General features: G+C 45.2%; 1 protein-coding gene across 1 annotated transcript; it reads left to right on the forward strand.

Annotated features, from left to right (window-relative positions):
- Positions 1-489: 489 nt before the first annotated feature.
- HECTD3 (HECT domain E3 ubiquitin protein ligase 3) lies at positions 490-16,513 on the forward strand. Its single transcript, XM_083447782.1, has 21 exons — positions 490-1,379; positions 2,532-2,692; positions 3,888-3,980; positions 4,274-4,409; positions 5,934-6,049; positions 7,008-7,121; positions 8,498-8,580; positions 9,293-9,458; positions 9,873-9,954; positions 10,321-10,503; positions 11,573-11,625; positions 12,040-12,104; positions 12,647-12,750; positions 13,114-13,233; positions 13,484-13,573; positions 13,985-14,191; positions 14,286-14,415; positions 15,008-15,082; positions 15,495-15,576; positions 15,847-15,918; positions 16,308-16,513. The coding sequence occupies exons 1-21, from the start codon at positions 1,023-1,025 to the stop codon at positions 16,390-16,392; spliced, it is 2,574 nt and encodes an 857-aa protein (XP_083303908.1). The 5' UTR covers positions 490-1,022; the 3' UTR covers positions 16,393-16,513.
- The last annotated feature ends 483 nt before the right edge of the window (positions 16,514-16,996 follow it).

Here is a 16,996-nt window from a genome sequence, read left to right on the forward strand (position 1 = left end):
AGAAATACAAGCAAAAACCTCCACAGCAAACCCTGACATCAGGCCGAGCAGAAGTTTCCAGAAGCCACTTGGCTTCTTAATCTCATGTGGGTTGTGCATTTGTGTTCACACAGATCCTTGTACTGTAGTGTTGCTTAACAATGTTAATCAACACTGGTAAGTCTAAGAAGCAATATGACTCCAGATAGAACATTAATGATGAGGGATACAGATGTGAGAAACAGTGTTAGTTCCTTCTGGGAGAGAAGATACAGAGATGGAAGTGTTAAGATTGTACCAAGCATATTTACCACTAGACAATTAGGCATCTCCAAAGAACAGTGACATCTAAAGAGCACAACTCAGCAACAGAGAACATGTTTAAATGCATTAGAGAAACTAGTGGTCTCCAAACTCCCATCAGCCAAGGCTAGTATAGCTAACGATCAGGGATGATGGGAGTTGTGATCCAGGCCGGCAAGGTGGGGCAGGCCGCAGGTCCCCTATCCCTAGTTTAAGGCCACTGTTTTACTACTAGTGTCAATTCCCTGGCACCTGATCAGAGATCCTTCCGCCTGCCCTGTTGTTTGTTTTGGAAACGCGAACTTTTATGCTATGCCTCATCGCCAGCCATTCACATGAGCCCAGGAACTCAGTCAGAGTCAGAGATCTTGCGCGTCGACCCTCCTTGGCCACTTTCACCTTAGGCCTAAACCTCCCGCGCGGGGTCCGGAGCTTGCCGCCGACCCATTCTCATTGCGCGGTTCCCCTCGCTTCTTGCATGCTCGGCTTGCTCATTCAGCCGTCCGCCTATAGAGACTGCTTTACGGTACACCCGGCAGAACCGAGGAGGAAGGAGAGCGAGAGTAGCAGGAAGCAGCAGCCGCCGCCGCCGCAGCAGCCCTCCTCCCGGTCGCTGCGCTGGGGAAAGACTCGCCGGCTGCCAGAATCGGGACTGGAGCGAAGGGGCCACCGGCGGAGCTGCTCCCGCGGCGGCTGCTCCCTCTGGGCCAACCCCGCCTCGGCGGCTGCAGGCGGGCAGGATGATGCCCCCGACGGCCGGCGAGTCGCCGCACCAGCTGCTAGGCCGGCTGCGCTTCCTGAGCGAGGCGATCGGGTGCCTGACGCGCGCGGAGCCGCTGCCCGCCGCCTTGTGCTACGTGCCCCGCGAGGTGCAGTATAAGATCTGCAAGGACCCCAGCGCCCCCGGGCCCGCCTCGGCCTCCGGCCGGACCCTGCTGTCGGTATGGGAGAACCCCAGCAAGGCCGGCGCCGGCTCCGGGTCGGGCGGCAGGAAGGGCCTGGGCAGGGGCACCATCGAGCTGCGCAAGGGCTCGTGCATCCGAGCCAGCGGCGAGGAATACTGCAACGGGCACGGGCTCTGGGTGAAGCTGACAAAGGTGAGTGTGGCAAGGTATAGCCCCCGGCGGGGCCTGCAGCGCACGGGCACCCACACCCGCTGAACGCGGAAGTTCGAGGAGGGTAAATTGCCAGGGCTCCAGCCTGCTAGCGCCACATTCCTCCTACCGTGTAACGATTCCTGCTGTCCTTAATTCCTGGTGTGAACTGGCAACCCAGACAGGATGCTTTCTGAAGAGGATGGAATACACTCGACCCATGTTCAGAGACACTTGAGCCTTTATTACAATTTTAAATGTTTTAGGGTTGACACCTCCCCCCCCCAATTTACATAATTTGCATGCTAGAGCAAATGTAGATGGAGGCTTAAGACACATGTAACAGAGATAAAAATAGGCATCTCATCCTATCTTTCCCATTGCTTTTTGGGGCTGTGTCCTACATGCGCACTCAAGGATGGTAACACAGGGCACATGTATTCCTACGTTTCTCAGAGACTGGCCCTGTTTACAGACATAGATTACTATCAGCTAGTTTTATGGTTCCTTGATATGAATTTAGCTGACAGAAGAGTCTTTCAGTTTTTCCTGGTCCATATGGGTTTTTTTTCTGCCATGGTTATCATTTTCCTTTTTAGTATTCGTGTGGCAATAAACTGGCTGTCACATTTTGCACTTGGGAAATAGCAACAATAAGGAATATGCAAACAGCTGTAATACCAACAATGTTCCTTATCATAGTTGGGGAGATTTTTTTGATAACTGCATGGCCCTCAAAGGCTATGTGCTAGTAAACCTCAGTAATTCCTATGCATGTATACCTGGGCACCCTCCTACAATCTTTTAGAATTCAACAAATTTCCTATAATTATAATTGGAAGGACAGTTTAATACCGTTTTGTTGACATTGCATGCGTGTGCATTCTTTCAAGTGAGAAAGAGGACTGTTGTTGGTCTGTAGAGACCAGAAAAAGTAGTCATAGACACTCATTAGCACAGACTAAAGACATGCATTTTGGTTTTTAATCAATTAGTAGGAGCTGTACATTTCTCTATGGATAATCAGTGTTCCTAACCATCTGTGTAAATCTCTTTGTGTGATGTATGAGGATTTGATAAACTGTTTGGATTCCTTAGTTATCTCCAATGTCGTATTTTGTACTGGACATATGATTTCATATTCTTCCCTCATAGGAGCAGCTGGAGGAATTCAAGATTGGCTGTGATCTGGAGGAAGGCTGGGTACTCATGTGTAAGCATGCAGATGGTGGGGACAGGCTGGTGCCAGTGGAATCGATGGAGAGAATCCAGAGGCAGCAACAACTCTTTGGGGTGGATTATAAGCCTGTAATCAGGTACTGAAAACCATCTCTACATTTTGTTTGGATTGATTGGCTTTTGAGGAGGACCATTGGGGAAGGCACTTGCTGTAAGCAAATACATGTTGTTGTTTAGTCGATTAGTTGTGTCCGACTCTTCGTGACCCCATGGACCAGAGCACGCCAGGCACTCCTGTCTTCCACTGCCTCCCAGAGTTTCATCAAATTCATGTTGATAGCTTCTATAACACTGTCCATCCATCTCGTCCTCTGTCGTCCCCTTCGTGTGCCCTCAACCTTACCCAACATCCGAGTTTTTTTCCAGAGAGTCTTCTCTTCTCATGAAGTGGCCAAAGCAAATACATAATACTATCAATGAATGTGTGACTTTCTGAAATACCAATGGTTGCAAATAAGTTAGTTGCTTCCAATCATTTTGCTAATGGAATCAACCAATAGCACTTTGCCTAATTCAGTTCTTAGCTTCTAATAGAAACTTGTATCAGTATCAAAATTTCAAAAAAATAATAATTGTGTGGGGAGTGGCATATGTTCTCAGGTGGTTCATCTCTTGTTTGCTTCTTTCCTGATGGCTGATTTCCTCCTCTGATCTACAGCTTGTGTGCCAAGGGGGAGAGAGGTTCTCTTCTTCTGGATTATGTTATTGCAGCCAATTGGGGATCAAATAAGCGGTGTAGTGACATTACAGTGGAAAACAGCCAATCAGATTACACTGTGGTGATGTAACGAAGCCAATTCAGAGTGAAAGTAGGAAGTGTTGCCCTCACTTTGAATGTCTTTTGGGGAACAAGGAGTACAGCTACTGCACTGCAAACACTGTCACTCCTGTCCATAGCTCCCAAAGTTGTAAAAAAGGGATATTCACAACTGTGTCAAAAATATATGCAAACACGCACAAACACACACATCACTTGGTTCAAACCTTATCAGTAAGTCTAAGATGTGTTAAGTTCTGTGTGTCCATTTTGTTGTTTTATCTAATAAATGTAAGGTTTTTCATTTTAATAGCAGCAAAAAATATTATTACTATAAGCATTATAAATTAGATCCTCGGTAGCATTAAACAAAGGGCTATATATCAACCCTTTGAATTATTCTTAGATACTTATCCCTTGTTTTTGTAGCTAATAATGCAGTTAGAACTTTTCCTATTTCTGTTTGCTTACACAGAAGTTTATAGTTGTTAATTCTGCCTTTTTCCCTTTTCCAGATGGGAGCAGGTGGTGGATTTAACATATTCCCTCCGTCTTGGGGCAAAGCCAAAAATCATGGAGCCAGATGCAGCTGCGGTAGAGAGACTCCGGTAAAGGGCATGCAACCTCCTTTACAGCAATAAGAAAAAGTGGGGCAGCCAATGCACTTAATTTGAAAGTGGTAACTGGGCCCGCGGCACTGGACGTTTCTACATATTATCCAGGCTTTGTATGCCTGAGGACTTAATTCTATTGGGAGTAGTGCTTGTGCAGAAGTGGGAGTAAAAATAATATCCTGGAGGATATAATTGGGTAGTGGAGAGTATGATCAGGGATGTAAATTTCTGTAAACCCAGTCCTCTCTCTCATCCTGTACTATTAACACCAATTATTGCCATTTTAGATTTGTACCACCCACATGGAGCTACGAATGTGATGAGGACTTGGTGCATTTCCTCTATGACCACATTGGCAAGGAAGATGAGAATCTGGGCAGCATCAAGCAATATGTGGACAGCATTGATGTGTCCTCCTACACGGTAAAGTGTCACTATCAACCAGGCTCCTTTGCATAGAGACCTCTCCTTCATGCATACTGTCCCTTGTTGCCTCAGTATCCTAACCACTAGGCCATCATTTGCTCATATTAAAGGGTTTGCAAAGGCAGATGTCAGGGACAAGGCTCCCCAGAGGGACAATGAGGGTGATGAGGGGGACAGAGAGTCAGAGGAGGAAGGAGTAGTTTTGCTTCCTTCTCAGCGGTTTGAAGACAGTCGCCCACAACCCCTTCTCCTCAGCTGGAGAAGAAGGGGCTGGAGAAAGGCCAAGTCACTGATAAGCGGACCGTAGCAACAACATAGGGGAGGGATGATTCGTCAGAGGAAAAGGTAGGAGGTCAGCCAGAATCTCCCCATTCCCATAGGTTAACGAGGGTCAGGGAAAGGCGTCAATCAAGGAAGCGGAAGGCGGGGTTCTGGCGTGCTTCCTGTTGGCGCCGAAATCAGAGCCCAGGTGCCTCAACATCTTGAAAGAGACAGTAGCCCATGGGAGCTGCTCTGAGTAGAACGATGGTGTTTAATAAATCTGCTTGTAAACTGACGACATCTACTTGCTGCATATTAAGCCTGGGAGCCAGCCAGATCGTGGCAGCAGATAACTTCTGGTTGATTTCTATAACCTAAGGGTGAACTGAGTTAAGAATTTGTTAGGTCAGGATAACTTTATGTAAACAGACTCTGGGTGTCTCTTTGCTGGTAATGAAGAGATTTTGCTGCCTGAGGCAAAGGATAAAATGATACTCTCTTCCAATGCTATGTACAACCAAACCGGTGGTTGAATCTTATTTTAACACTGGGGACAAGCCAGCCACACTTGAGGGCAGCAGGCTAGCTTTGGGGGTGCAGAGTAGGCCACATGGCACACAGAGCTCTGTCCTCCAAAATCTTGCCACTCACCAGAATCTGCTGTCTGAGGCGACTGCCTTATTCTGTCTAATGGTAGGGCTCTACCCATGAAATGAACTTCACTGGCCCCTGGAATGGGTTATTAGACCGTTGTTCGCTTCGTTCCAGAAAATGAAATAAAAAAATGCATGAAATAATGTGTTTTACTTGATCAACTTTTCTAGTTGTCAGAATATATACACTTCTGAATTCTGTGTTGTCTTGGCATAGGTCTGCAAACTTTCAGATTAAGTTGGCCACCTGCTGATTTTAGTGGTCAGCAAATCTTTCTCTGAAATTTGACAACGCTTAACTACTCTGATCAGTGCTAGGACACCGTGCTCAGTGTCTCCTCTACCGTTCTTCATAGATCTGCAGGTTGCCTCTCCTAGGTGAATGGAGAGTGGTAAAAATCCAGGAAGCCTTGAGGGAGGAAGATGTGTGGAGTTATTTTCAGGGATAGTAGGAAGGTGCAGCTGGATGCCTGAGTGTCTGGAACTAAAAGTTCCTGCCTGAGGTTCTAGAGTTGGTATCCTCTTGGGAGGATCTTGTGGGTTGCCTGAAAGCAAGCTATTAAGTGGCTATTTCTAACTCTCCTCAGTCTGTCTTTGCTTCCCTCAGGAAGAATTCAGTGTTTCATGCCTGACAGACAACCATGCAGACACCTACTGGGAGAGTGATGGGTCTCAGGGTCAGCACTGGGTCCGTCTCAACATGAAGAAAGGAACCATTATCAAGTGAGTTCCCTATCCTTTACTAGCCTATTCCTTATATAAGTACTATTGTAGTTAAACCCTGTTTCCTCTGCTCTCACTGAGTGTGAAAGCTACATTGAAAGCAGCTGGGTCATGTTAATGCCCATGAATGTTGGCCTTGTTCTGTGCTTGGGCTTCTTCCTGCCCAAAGAGGGAATCATGGAAAAGACTTCTGGTGAGGTGCTATGAGGCTTTAAGTTTGGTGCTGAAGATGTACCTCTTTATAAACTGGCCTTTGACACTTGAGATGCATATTTTTGGGACTCATACTATTTTTGTGACTGTAAGTTGTTTTAAATTGTTTTTAGTGCTGTATTTTAAATGGTTGTTTCCCACTCTGGGACCTCAAGGTGAAGGGTGGGTAGAAAATTAAACTATTACTGCTTTCATCACAACAACAAAGGAATTATGTTTTCTCATGTATACCACTGTGATTCCACCACTGCCATGAAACTGAATGTTGATCAATTTCAGAATGGCCCTTTTGAGGTTTGCAGCAAAATATTTGTTTGAATCTGCCCTCTCCTTTCCATATGGCAGACAAAGGCATCCCCACCTCTTCTTCCACCCACCTTGGCTTTCCTGTTAAGTAAGATTTCTGTGATCACATAGGTTTGTGCAGAATGTGGTACTAGTGATGTACAAAAACCACCCTTCTCGATTCAAAATGGCTGAGTCTTTTTGGCCCTTTTTGGCTCGTTCCTGGGAAGGTTTAAGCTTTTCCTCCAAGCCACATAAAGGTCCAGCCTGGGGGAAGCTTCATAGCCAGTTCTGTCGCCTGCCAGGTTCCCCACATTTCTCAGCTCATTGCAGTGAAGGTTTTTAAGCATATTTGGACCCTCCATTGTCCATAGGAGCTCTGGGAAGTAGTTTTAAAAGCCAGAAACTTGTCCTGTATCTTATTGTTGTCTCACATTTATCCTTTAATTCTCTCCCCCAGGAAGCTGTTCCTGACTGTGGACACAACAGATGAGAATTTCATGCCCAAGAGGGTGGCTGTGTATGGTGGTGAGGGGGATAACCTGAAGAAGCTGAGTGACGTGGGCATTGATGAGTAAGTCAGACGAGGGAGGCGGGGGTGGGTGGAGAGAGAGAATTTGCTTGTTGAGGAAAACCAGGTGTGAAACTGAGCCTAAATTTGGCTCAGATTCTTTCTTTAGCCCAGACATAGGCAAACTCGGCCCTCCAGATGTTTTGGGACTACAATTCCCATCATCCCTGACCACTGGTCCTGTTTGCTAGGGATATTGGGAGTTGTAGTCCCAAAACATCTGGAGGGCCAAGTTTGCCTATGCCTGCTCTAGCCTATGCCTGTATGGCACCTTTGATTTTACCTCATGAGGCATTGGAAAGGGGGAGAGAAGAAGTGAATGTGAAAGGGGTTCTATTGTAATCAGATGGTGAAGAAAAGCAACAAAATACTAGATCTGAAGTGTTAGCGGCTAATGGACATCTCTTTGTTTTTGAGCTTGTAGCCTATTATATCCCAACGGGTTCAAGGAAGGAAATATCTCATTATTATTATTATTAACTTTTTTTATTGGCTTGAGGCAAGTGCAGCTGCCCCCGTGGACCCCCCTGGCTATGCCCATGGCTCTCCCAGTTTATCCATCCTCTACCATTAGTTCTCCCTCTGTCCATAGCAACTGATATATAAGCGTACACATCCTTATAACTCCAAAGACACATAATCAGGGCCCAGTATATGACCTCAGAGATAAGTAAACATCAAGGAACATAGTTAATAGTCCACCCACCAACCCCAGTCAAACACTACAGCACCTGGAGAACTAACACATGTTTATACCAGTCCAGTAAAATGCAGTATGTACAAAATGCAGCTGTGACTCAAGGCTAAATAGAAGCAGTTCCATAAAGTACAAAAGGCAAAAACATAAAGGGCAGACTGGAGGTCCACAGTAAAGTGCCATCCCAAAATGCAATACTTTTTAAAGTGTGGTAAATACTTATCTATGCAAGGGATGGGGAAACTGTGGCTCTCTAGTTGTCTTTCAGCAAGATCAGGGAAGATGGGAGATACATTCTGGAGGGCCACAGATTCCCCATCTCTGCTCTATACTATGAGGAGGCATTTCCTGGCATCTTTCATATTCCTGAGGTAATGCATAAAGCTACCATTGTGTGCTACAGTGTCTCAGGGAGAAACATACAGTGTAGTTCACCCCAACCCACTGCCTTCATGAGCATAAAAGTTCCCTGTGCTTCCTTCGAAAACCATCTGAAGGTGATTGATGGGTCTCTTTAGGATACCCAGAAGGTTGGAAACAGATCCCAGGAGTTCTGGTTTCTGGCTCCCACATCCACCTTGATGTAACTTTCCCTGAGCATGTAAAATTAAAGGATTTCTATTTTGGAGGGGGGGGTAAGCCTACCTTGTGCAAGAGGAAATAGATGTTTTTGTGTCTCCAGGAGCTACATCGGGGATGTGTGTGTGCTGGAAGACATGACTGCTCACTTGCCTGTCATTGAAATCCGCATTGTGGAGTGCAGAGGTGTGTGGGTATCAGTTTGGGGATGCACCTATTAATCCCTGGGGTGCAATGATCTCCCTGCTTTTCTCTAAATGCTCCAGTTTAGAATTTCACTCCCTCTGTAGTTACGTACCCAGACAGGTTTCATCTAGAGTCAGAGTACAATTAGGCAGAGGGCCTTCTCAGTAGTAGTGCCCGCCCTGTGGAATGCCCTCCCATCAGATGTCAAGGAAATAAAAAACTATCTGACTTTTAGAAGACATCTGAATGCAGCCCTGTTTAGGGAAGTTTTTAATGTTTGATGATTTATCGTATTTTTAATATTTTGTTGGAAGCCGCCCAGAGTGGCTGAGGATTTATTATTATTATTATTATTTATTATTTATTCTCCTTAGTGATTCACTGTTTTGACAGCTGCCCTGGTGCTTCCCCTTTGGTGGATGCCATTTTGTGATTATTTTATCTAGGAAAAACAGCAAAGGCACAATACATTTATTAATCTTTAAGCCACCACAGGTCTGCTGTTTTTGTGGCAAGTGATGAATTAAGCCCTGGAATTTCTCCAGTAGTCACCCAACCCCAATTTGTGGTAACCATGGGTCACTTAGAGTGACCCAAAGAGAGACCCTCATCCCTACTCTTCCCCCCAGTATTTCTCTCCCGCCTCCTGGAGAAACAGTTCCCTATTTGACCGATGTGACTTAAGCTGCTTTGTTCTTCCCTTTTAATACAGATGATGGGATAGATGTTCGGCTACGGGGAATAAAGATCACATCTTCTCGGCAACGGGAACTGGGGCTCAATGCAGATATGTTTCAGCCAGCCAACCTGGTGAGGTATCCTCGCCTGGAGGGAAGAGACCCTGATGTGCTCTATCGGCGGGCTGTGATCATCCAGAGGTATGGAGCAGGGCAGGGCTGAGGAACATTCTCCAGCCTCGGTGTTGCCGTTGTTGTTGACAGCATTTCTTTGTTTTGCAATATGAAATGCCTCAAAGAGCGAGAGCTCCCACAGTCATTGTGGTGGTAGTGGGCTGAGCATGTGCGTGTAGATGCACTGTGGTACAGCGCTAGGTGTCTGTGCTGTAAAACCCTATTGAATTTCTTTATTGTTTCCTTTTGTTTTGTTTCACCTGTAGTTGTAAATCCTCACCTGCTTAATCAGCTTGTCAGGTGAAATAGGGAGGGAAGCCAACAGAGATAGCAAGAAATGTAGGAGTAAATGTAGGGGTCAAATTTAACACGTCTGGTTACTCTGCCGCCATCTGCAATGGCAACGTTGGTATTTATTTATTGTGCTTTTGGTTTGGGTAGGTTTATCAAGATCTTGGATAGTGTTCTTCACCATCTTGTTCCAGCCTGGGACTACACACTTGGCACCTTCAGCCAACTCAAGGTGAGGCGAGGGACTTTCTGATTCCCAATTTCTGTGTTTTCTATCTTGGGGAAATAAACCATTGCTTTGAATGTCTACTTTATATTTGACTTTCTTCGGTAATATTTCATTCTGGATTGTTTTATTATCTGATCTTTCAAGGTAGGTTGTAAACTGCTTTGAGACTTTTCATTTCTTAAAAATATAAAGCAGTATAGAAATGAAATGGAAATAATAATAATATATCAAAAGATTTCCTACTGGGAAAGAGAGGCACTAGAATAGTTTGCGGTGATGTTGGCAGTAGAGCCAGCTGGTTTGTAAAGTAGGAGAAGGACTGTGTGGGATATTCCTGACTTTGACCCAGTGCTGCTTTGCCCGTGATAGCACATCAAACAGTTCCTGTTGCTGTCCAAAAGACGTACAGTGCTAATCACCCAGTGCCTCAAAGACTCAGAGACTAGCAAGCCCAACTTCATGCCACGGCTCTACATCAACCGTCGCCTGGCCATGGAGCATCGTGACAATCCTGCACTTGACCCCAGCTGTAAAAACACAGTCTTCACTCAGGTAAGGCCAGCTCACCCACTAGCAGGTACTCTGTGGCAAGAGGGATGGGGGGAGCCTTTGCAACCTGCAACATGTGTTCTGTCCTATTGTACTCCAGAAATGCTTTTTCAGCCTATACCTTCAAAGCAAGATCCATCTCTGAGCATAAGCTCAGCAAACAGTTTTGCAGGGCGATGCAGCTTCTGTGTGGTTGGGAGTCCCACTCAGTGGCCTGGTTTACATGTCACACTAACCCAAACCCTGGCTTAGCATGAATACATGAGCATACAGGCTCAGGGAGAGGAGCTCACAGTCCCTTCGCCCCTCCCTAGCCATTTTCCTCTTTTACTGTGCTAATGGGAGCTGTGTGTTTTTGGAGCCCCTCACTTTATAATATAAGAAGAAATTCAGCAGTGGCTGCTGGTGACGCACATGCACAATGTACCTCAGATAAAATGATTATTATTTCCTCTTTCACATGGGATTAAATAACTAACATACCTGGTTCAAACCTTTCCCAGAACCAATTAGTTCATGCTTCTCTAAACTCTAATTTCAAGGTGTATGTCAGTTCAGATTTGCAGGAATAGTGTGTTTATGGTTCATTCTCATTTCTAAGGCATTGGGGTAACTGGAAATTGTAGTTCATTGCTTGTTTACTGTTTGTTTTATCCTGTCTTTTCATCAATGAGCTCAAGCTGACATAAATGAGGTTATACCTTTTTATTCTTAATATTGTGGGGTTAGTGACTTGCCCAAGTGTGTTAAATAAACTTCATGGCTGAGCAGGGTTTTGAACCTGGGTTTCCTACATCCAACCCTAGCTATTCTAGCCACTTTGTCACACTAGCTTTTTAATTTAATGTGTGTCCCTTGCTACACATACGTTGGTGGTTGTTAGGGATCTGCCTGACTGTGCAGTGCGCAAAAGAACTTCTTGTACATCTTTGGTGCATGTTGCCTGTTGCCAGTCGTCATGTAACAAATTCATCAAGACTTTCAGAGGATGCCTATTCCTGCTTTGCTATCTGTAAGCACATTGCCCAGGATTCTTCTCTTGATGCCTCTGCTGCATTGTCTGCTTTCCTAGGTATATGAGGGACTAAAACCTTCTGACAAGTATGAGAAGGCCCTGGATTACAGGTGAGTTTTTCCACCAGCAGCCACCTGTGTCTTCCCTGCCCCTTCCAGCTTGGTGTCTCTAGCCTGAGTACCTGAATGCCAAGCACCACAAAGTTTCAAGTAAAGTGAAAGCTGAATCCTCAGAAAGAAAACAGAGCCTTATTTTTATAAATGAGAGCTTGCTGCAAATATTTGCAACACACCAGTTATTCAAGGACCTTAGTAGGTTCTGGGCCACACAGAAATATGGCGCTATTACCATATTTCTTAAAAATATAAAGCAGTATAGAAATGAAATGGATATAATAATAATATATCAAAAGATTTCCGACTGGGAAAAAGAGGCGCTAGAATAATTGCACTTTCACCAGCAATGCAGTGCCTCCCACAAACCTCCACAGGTAGGTTTAAGTGACCATTTTTCATTCATCTCAGGTGGCCGCTACGTTATGACCAGTGGTGGGAGTGTAAATTCATTGCTGAGGGCATCATTGATCAGGGTAAGTTTTGCACTTTGTGTAGTCCAAAATGGTAGCTAATAGAAATTTGATCTCTGACAGTTTCCAGAGTTTGAAGCTGAAAATTTGGGTTTTCTTTTGAGTCAGTTTTGGAGATTATTATTATTATTTGAACAGAGTTCTGGTTAGGAGCATAAACAATAAGGATGGTGATTTGTAGTACAGCGGTTCAGTGTTGAGAACTCTGCTGCTGCCTTTGAGTTGGCTGTTAAACCAATTGCATCCTTGAAGGGGATCGAAGTATTGGTTACAGCAGAAAATTTCAACAGAGGCCTGAGCCCCCCTCCTCCAATGGGTCCACCAGGGAGAATGCCAAGTGTGAAGAGATTTTGGTGGGGAGAAAACATAGTTTCAAATATTTTTCTTGTGTCCTCTCAGGGTTTTCTGCATCCTACAGAAAATTGGATAGGCCTCAAGAGCGGGAGTGGGAAAATCTGAAATCCAGCTAATGTATTCAGGAATGCAAGCAGGTGGTGACAACATAGCAAAGCTGATCACAACCTTCCATGTGCTCTCTCTCCCAGGTGGCGGTTTCCGAGACAGCATTGCTGATATGTCCGAGGAGCTGTGTCCTAGTTCAGCTGAGACTCCAGTGCCGCTGCCTTTTTTCGTCCGCACGTCCAACCAGGTGCTTGCTCCCTGATGAAGCTAACCCTTTCCTCCTCTTAAGGATATTAGAGCAGCATGAGTCTCAAGAGACTGTCAATGTGAGGATTCGGGCAAGCTCTGGAGAAAGGAAAGTGCTTAGGTAGCAGTGCTCTCTAAGGGAGAATATGGACACCAAAGCACTGTCCTTTGGTTCCAGCTTTCCCAGAATCCAACTTTTATTCCTGCTGTATCCACCCTCTGCTTAGTCCTGGTCAGTGTGGAAATTTAGTGTGCCACTATTGCATGGGGAAATTAATGCAGAGAGACTGGATTGTACATGTGTTTTAACATTCATTCTTATGTCCCTATCAGGACATTTGAGCTGAACTGTCTGTTGTTTCAGGGCAGTGGTACCGGAGAAGCCCGAGACATGTATGTCCCCAACCCGTCCTGCAAGGAGTTCACAAAATATGAGTGGATTGGGCAAATCATGGGAGCCGCCCTGCGTGGCAAGGAGTTCCTGGTGAGTATAGGATGAAGGCTGGATCTTTCTTTGATACCGGTAGTGGAAGCCAGACTTTCCTTCTCCTGTGCCAAACTGTGCCAAATTGTTTTCTAATGATTCATAATTGCAAGTATTCTTATAAAATCAGATCTAGGAACTGCCTTGTCTTCCTTCCTGAACATTTCCTTTGAGCAGAGTGGGATACAAAAGACCACATCTGGAGGCCATGTGTTGCAGTGCTGCATCTCTCCTTCCTCTTATCTTTAAGGTCCTGGCCCTGCCTGGCTTTGTCTGGAAGCAACTGACAGGGGAGGAAGTGAGCTGGAGCAAGGACTTCCCTGCTGTGGACTCTGTGCTGGTGAGTCACCGGGACGTGTATCTAGGAGTCGCTATTGAAACATGGGGTGCAGATTTCTATTTAGCATTTGTCTGCATGGCCTGTGGATTTGGATACTGGCATGGCAGAGCAGCTGGCTTCATTTTGTTTTCTAAATCTGCCAGTGGGGAGGGTGAAGGGGTGCGTAAGTAAACTTCCTTCAGCATTTCATGATGTTGAACACATAGCAATGGTCCACACACAAATACTGCAGCTTCCAACCATAACAGCTGCACAGTTTTAGACATAATGCAAGCTTCCAGGTGATAGAAACTGTTTGACAATATCTTATAATTACTGTTTATTTATGGCTATGGTTTTTTATAAAATCCCTGTCTGCCACTTCCTTGCTTTCTTGGGCATAGGTGAGATTATCCCTTTCCTTGTTTTCAGGTGAAGCTTCTGGAGATGATGGAAGGAATGGACAAAGAGACCTTTGAGTTCAAGTTTGGGCATGAGCTGACATACACCACTGTGCTGAGCGACCAGTGCATGGTGGAGCTTATCCCTGGCGGCACTCGCACTGTGGTGCACTATGAGGACCGCTTGGATTTCATCCGCCTGGTGCAGAAGGCACGGCTAAATGAGAGCAAGGAGCAGGTAATTCAGTATAGCATTCGGGCAATAGGATTTTGGTGCTGACTTGTGGTTCCTTGCCCCATCTCATCTGTCTCTTCTTTCCTGACTCTCTCAGCTTGCGGCCATGCAGGCTGGACTTCTCAAGGTAGTGCCTCAGGCAGTACTGGATCTGCTCACTTGGCAGGAACTGGAGAAGAAGGTCTGTGGTGACCCTGAAGTGACCGTTGAGGCTCTAAAGAAGCTCAGTAAGTGTGGGAGACCTTGCACTCTTCATGGGTAACATACCGCATGATGTCATCATAAAACATGTGGCGACTCCACATTCAGCTACTGCACTGAGTGGAGATTCACAGTACAAATGCCATATCGGTGGGTTGTACTATGATTTTGAGCTAGCATTTTAGCACCTCATATCCATGTGCCTAGGTATATACAGTGGTACCTCGCAAAACAAATGCCTCGGAAGACGAAAAACTCGCAAGACGAAAGAATTTTTTGTTTTCTGAGTTGCTTCGCAAGACGGATTTCCCTATGGGCTTGCTTTGCAAGAAGAAATGTCTTGCGCCTTTTTTAAAAACCGCCAATGCATTCCTATGGGAAACCGTCAATACACAGTGGTGCTTCGCAAGACGAAAAAACTCACATAACGAAAAAACTCGCAGAACGAATGAATTTCGTCTTGCGAGGCACCACTGTATTCCTTTCTTCCTTAATGTGTTCTGCCCAAATAATGGGCATACCATCTTTCCCTCTCCCCTTCAGTTGGACCTTGGTTCTGTGCCAGCAATATTTTTCTCCGTAACCTGCACCGTGTATCTGTTTTTCTTCTTCTCACAGCTCGCTTTGAGGATTTTGAACCATCAGATACTAGAATTCAGTATTTCTGGGAAGCCTTGAACAACTTTACTAATGGTAAGTAGATGTTAGCAAATGCACACTGTTGTGGAGTGATGATGTGAAGAAATCTGTGCTATGAATTGCAGGTTCAGGGGGTTTTGAGAGGCTCCTCCCACTGTGGCTCATAACCACTCCCAGAAAGTGGTTTTGTTTTTAACCTGGAGGGAGTCACAGCAATGTGGCAATGGGAGATGGCAGTGGAGAAAAATAGCCCCAAACAGGCTATTACAACAGCTCCCCCGACTGAATGGTTCCCCCTGTTTAGGAGGGTCAGTTTTTACTCCCACCTCGAACATTGACTGGCTCCCATTCAAAGCTTGGGTCTTGTTTTCATTCCCACATGCATACTGGGCAAGCTTGTTGTGGATAATGACTTCTGGTGAGATGTCCCTGGGAGTTTCTGATGGTTGTGTACTCTTCCCCTCAGAGGATCGCAGTCGGTTCCTGAGGTTTGTTACTGGAAGAAGCCGACTTCCTGCTCGGATTTATATCTATCCTGACAAATTAGGGTGAGTGTTGTGGGAATGACAGGTGGGGAGAGTGCTGCTGTGCTCAAGTTCTGCTTGGGGGCTTCCCATGGGCATCTGGCTACCCGGTGTGAGAAAAGGATGCTGAACAAGATGGGCCTTTGATCTGACGCATAGGGCTCTCCTTATGTTCTGTTAACGTGCATCATATTGCAGAGTGAGTGATGATGGATTGGCAGCCAGTTTGTATTTCTGTTGTGTGATAAAGCCTTCTCCACAGATCTCATTGATTTGTTATCTCTTCTCTCAAAGCTCTGAAACCACTGATGCACTTCCTGAATCTTCCACTTGCTCCAGCACACTTTTTTTGCCAAACTATGCTTCGTAAGTCTTGTTCTATAAATCTCTTGGGCAAGGGTGTATTGGACCTGGGAGAGGCAGCTGAAAGGTTTGGGAGGCGTGCTATGGGAAGAACATTGGGTGACTTAAAGGTGCCTAGAGTATCACCAAGTGACCAGGGACATGATATTCCCAGTGTATAGTGTGGCAATGCAAAGCGGATTATGGTGGGGGAGATATGGGGGAGGGCTAAGAAATAGCACAATGTACTGGGAAGTGTGGCTGCCATTGAGAATAATATGCATGGAGATGGGAGTATTAGCAATGTGGGGTGTTAATTACAGAAGCATAGCATCTTGGGGAGTCAGAGATGAGTTTGGGATGACCAGAAGGTACGTGAAAATGTTGATGTGATTCTTCTTTTTCACTTATAGGGCGAAAGTCTGCGAGGAAAAGTTGCGTTATGCGGCTTATAACTGTGTGGCTATTGACACAGATGTGAGCCCATGGGAGGAGTGAGTCTATTTTGAGGCCTTGTTAACCATTTCTTCTGTGTTACATAGTTCCTACATGCAATAATCTCTTACTATTAAGATCCAGAAAGCATGTATGTGTATATATAATAAATTACCAAGTGTGAGGCCTGCAGTTTATTGATAAGCAGATACAATAAAATGGACAGCCTGCCCCCTTGGATATTAGTGAGCCCAAAACAAAAAATGGGAATGGTGAAAAACTCTTCATTTCTGACACAAGTTGCCAGCAAGTGGACAATGGCATGTAGGATTCCAGAATTCAATAATTCTGGTTTCTTTCTCAGGAAAGATGTCAAACAAGAGATTCAGACACTTGCAAAATGTATTTGTTGTTAGTTAACATTTTAGAATAGTCTTAATTCTCTTCTGAAACCTGTACCTCTCCTTAGGCTGCAATTCCAAACCCACTTACTTGGGAGCAAATCCCATTGACCTGAGGTGATGTTTATAAGATTCCTCGGTCAATCTTTCTAGCTGAAGATAAACATGAGGGCCACAGCTTAATTATAAGTTCTAGAGGAGTATTGGGGTTTTTTGCAGCGAAAACAAGAATCTTACTGCACCTTAATGACTAGCATAAGCTGTCA

The sequence above is a fragment of the Podarcis tiliguerta genome, assembly GCF_965153285.1.
Source record: "Podarcis tiliguerta genome assembly, chromosome: 6".
Taxonomy (NCBI): Eukaryota; Metazoa; Chordata; class Lepidosauria; order Squamata; family Lacertidae; genus Podarcis; species Podarcis tiliguerta.

Coding starts and splice junctions, on each gene's coding strand:
- HECTD3 (XM_083447782.1), top strand. CDS start 1,023: ATGATGCCCCCGACGGCCGGCGAGTCGCCGCACCAGCTGCTAGGCCGG. Junction 12,105..12,646: donor TGAGGGCATCATTGATCAGG/GTAAGTTTTGCA, acceptor TCTCTCTCCCAG/GTGGCGGTTTCCGAGACAGC. Junction 13,234..13,483: donor TGCGTGGCAAGGAGTTCCTG/GTGAGTATAGGA, acceptor CTTATCTTTAAG/GTCCTGGCCCTGCCTGGCTT.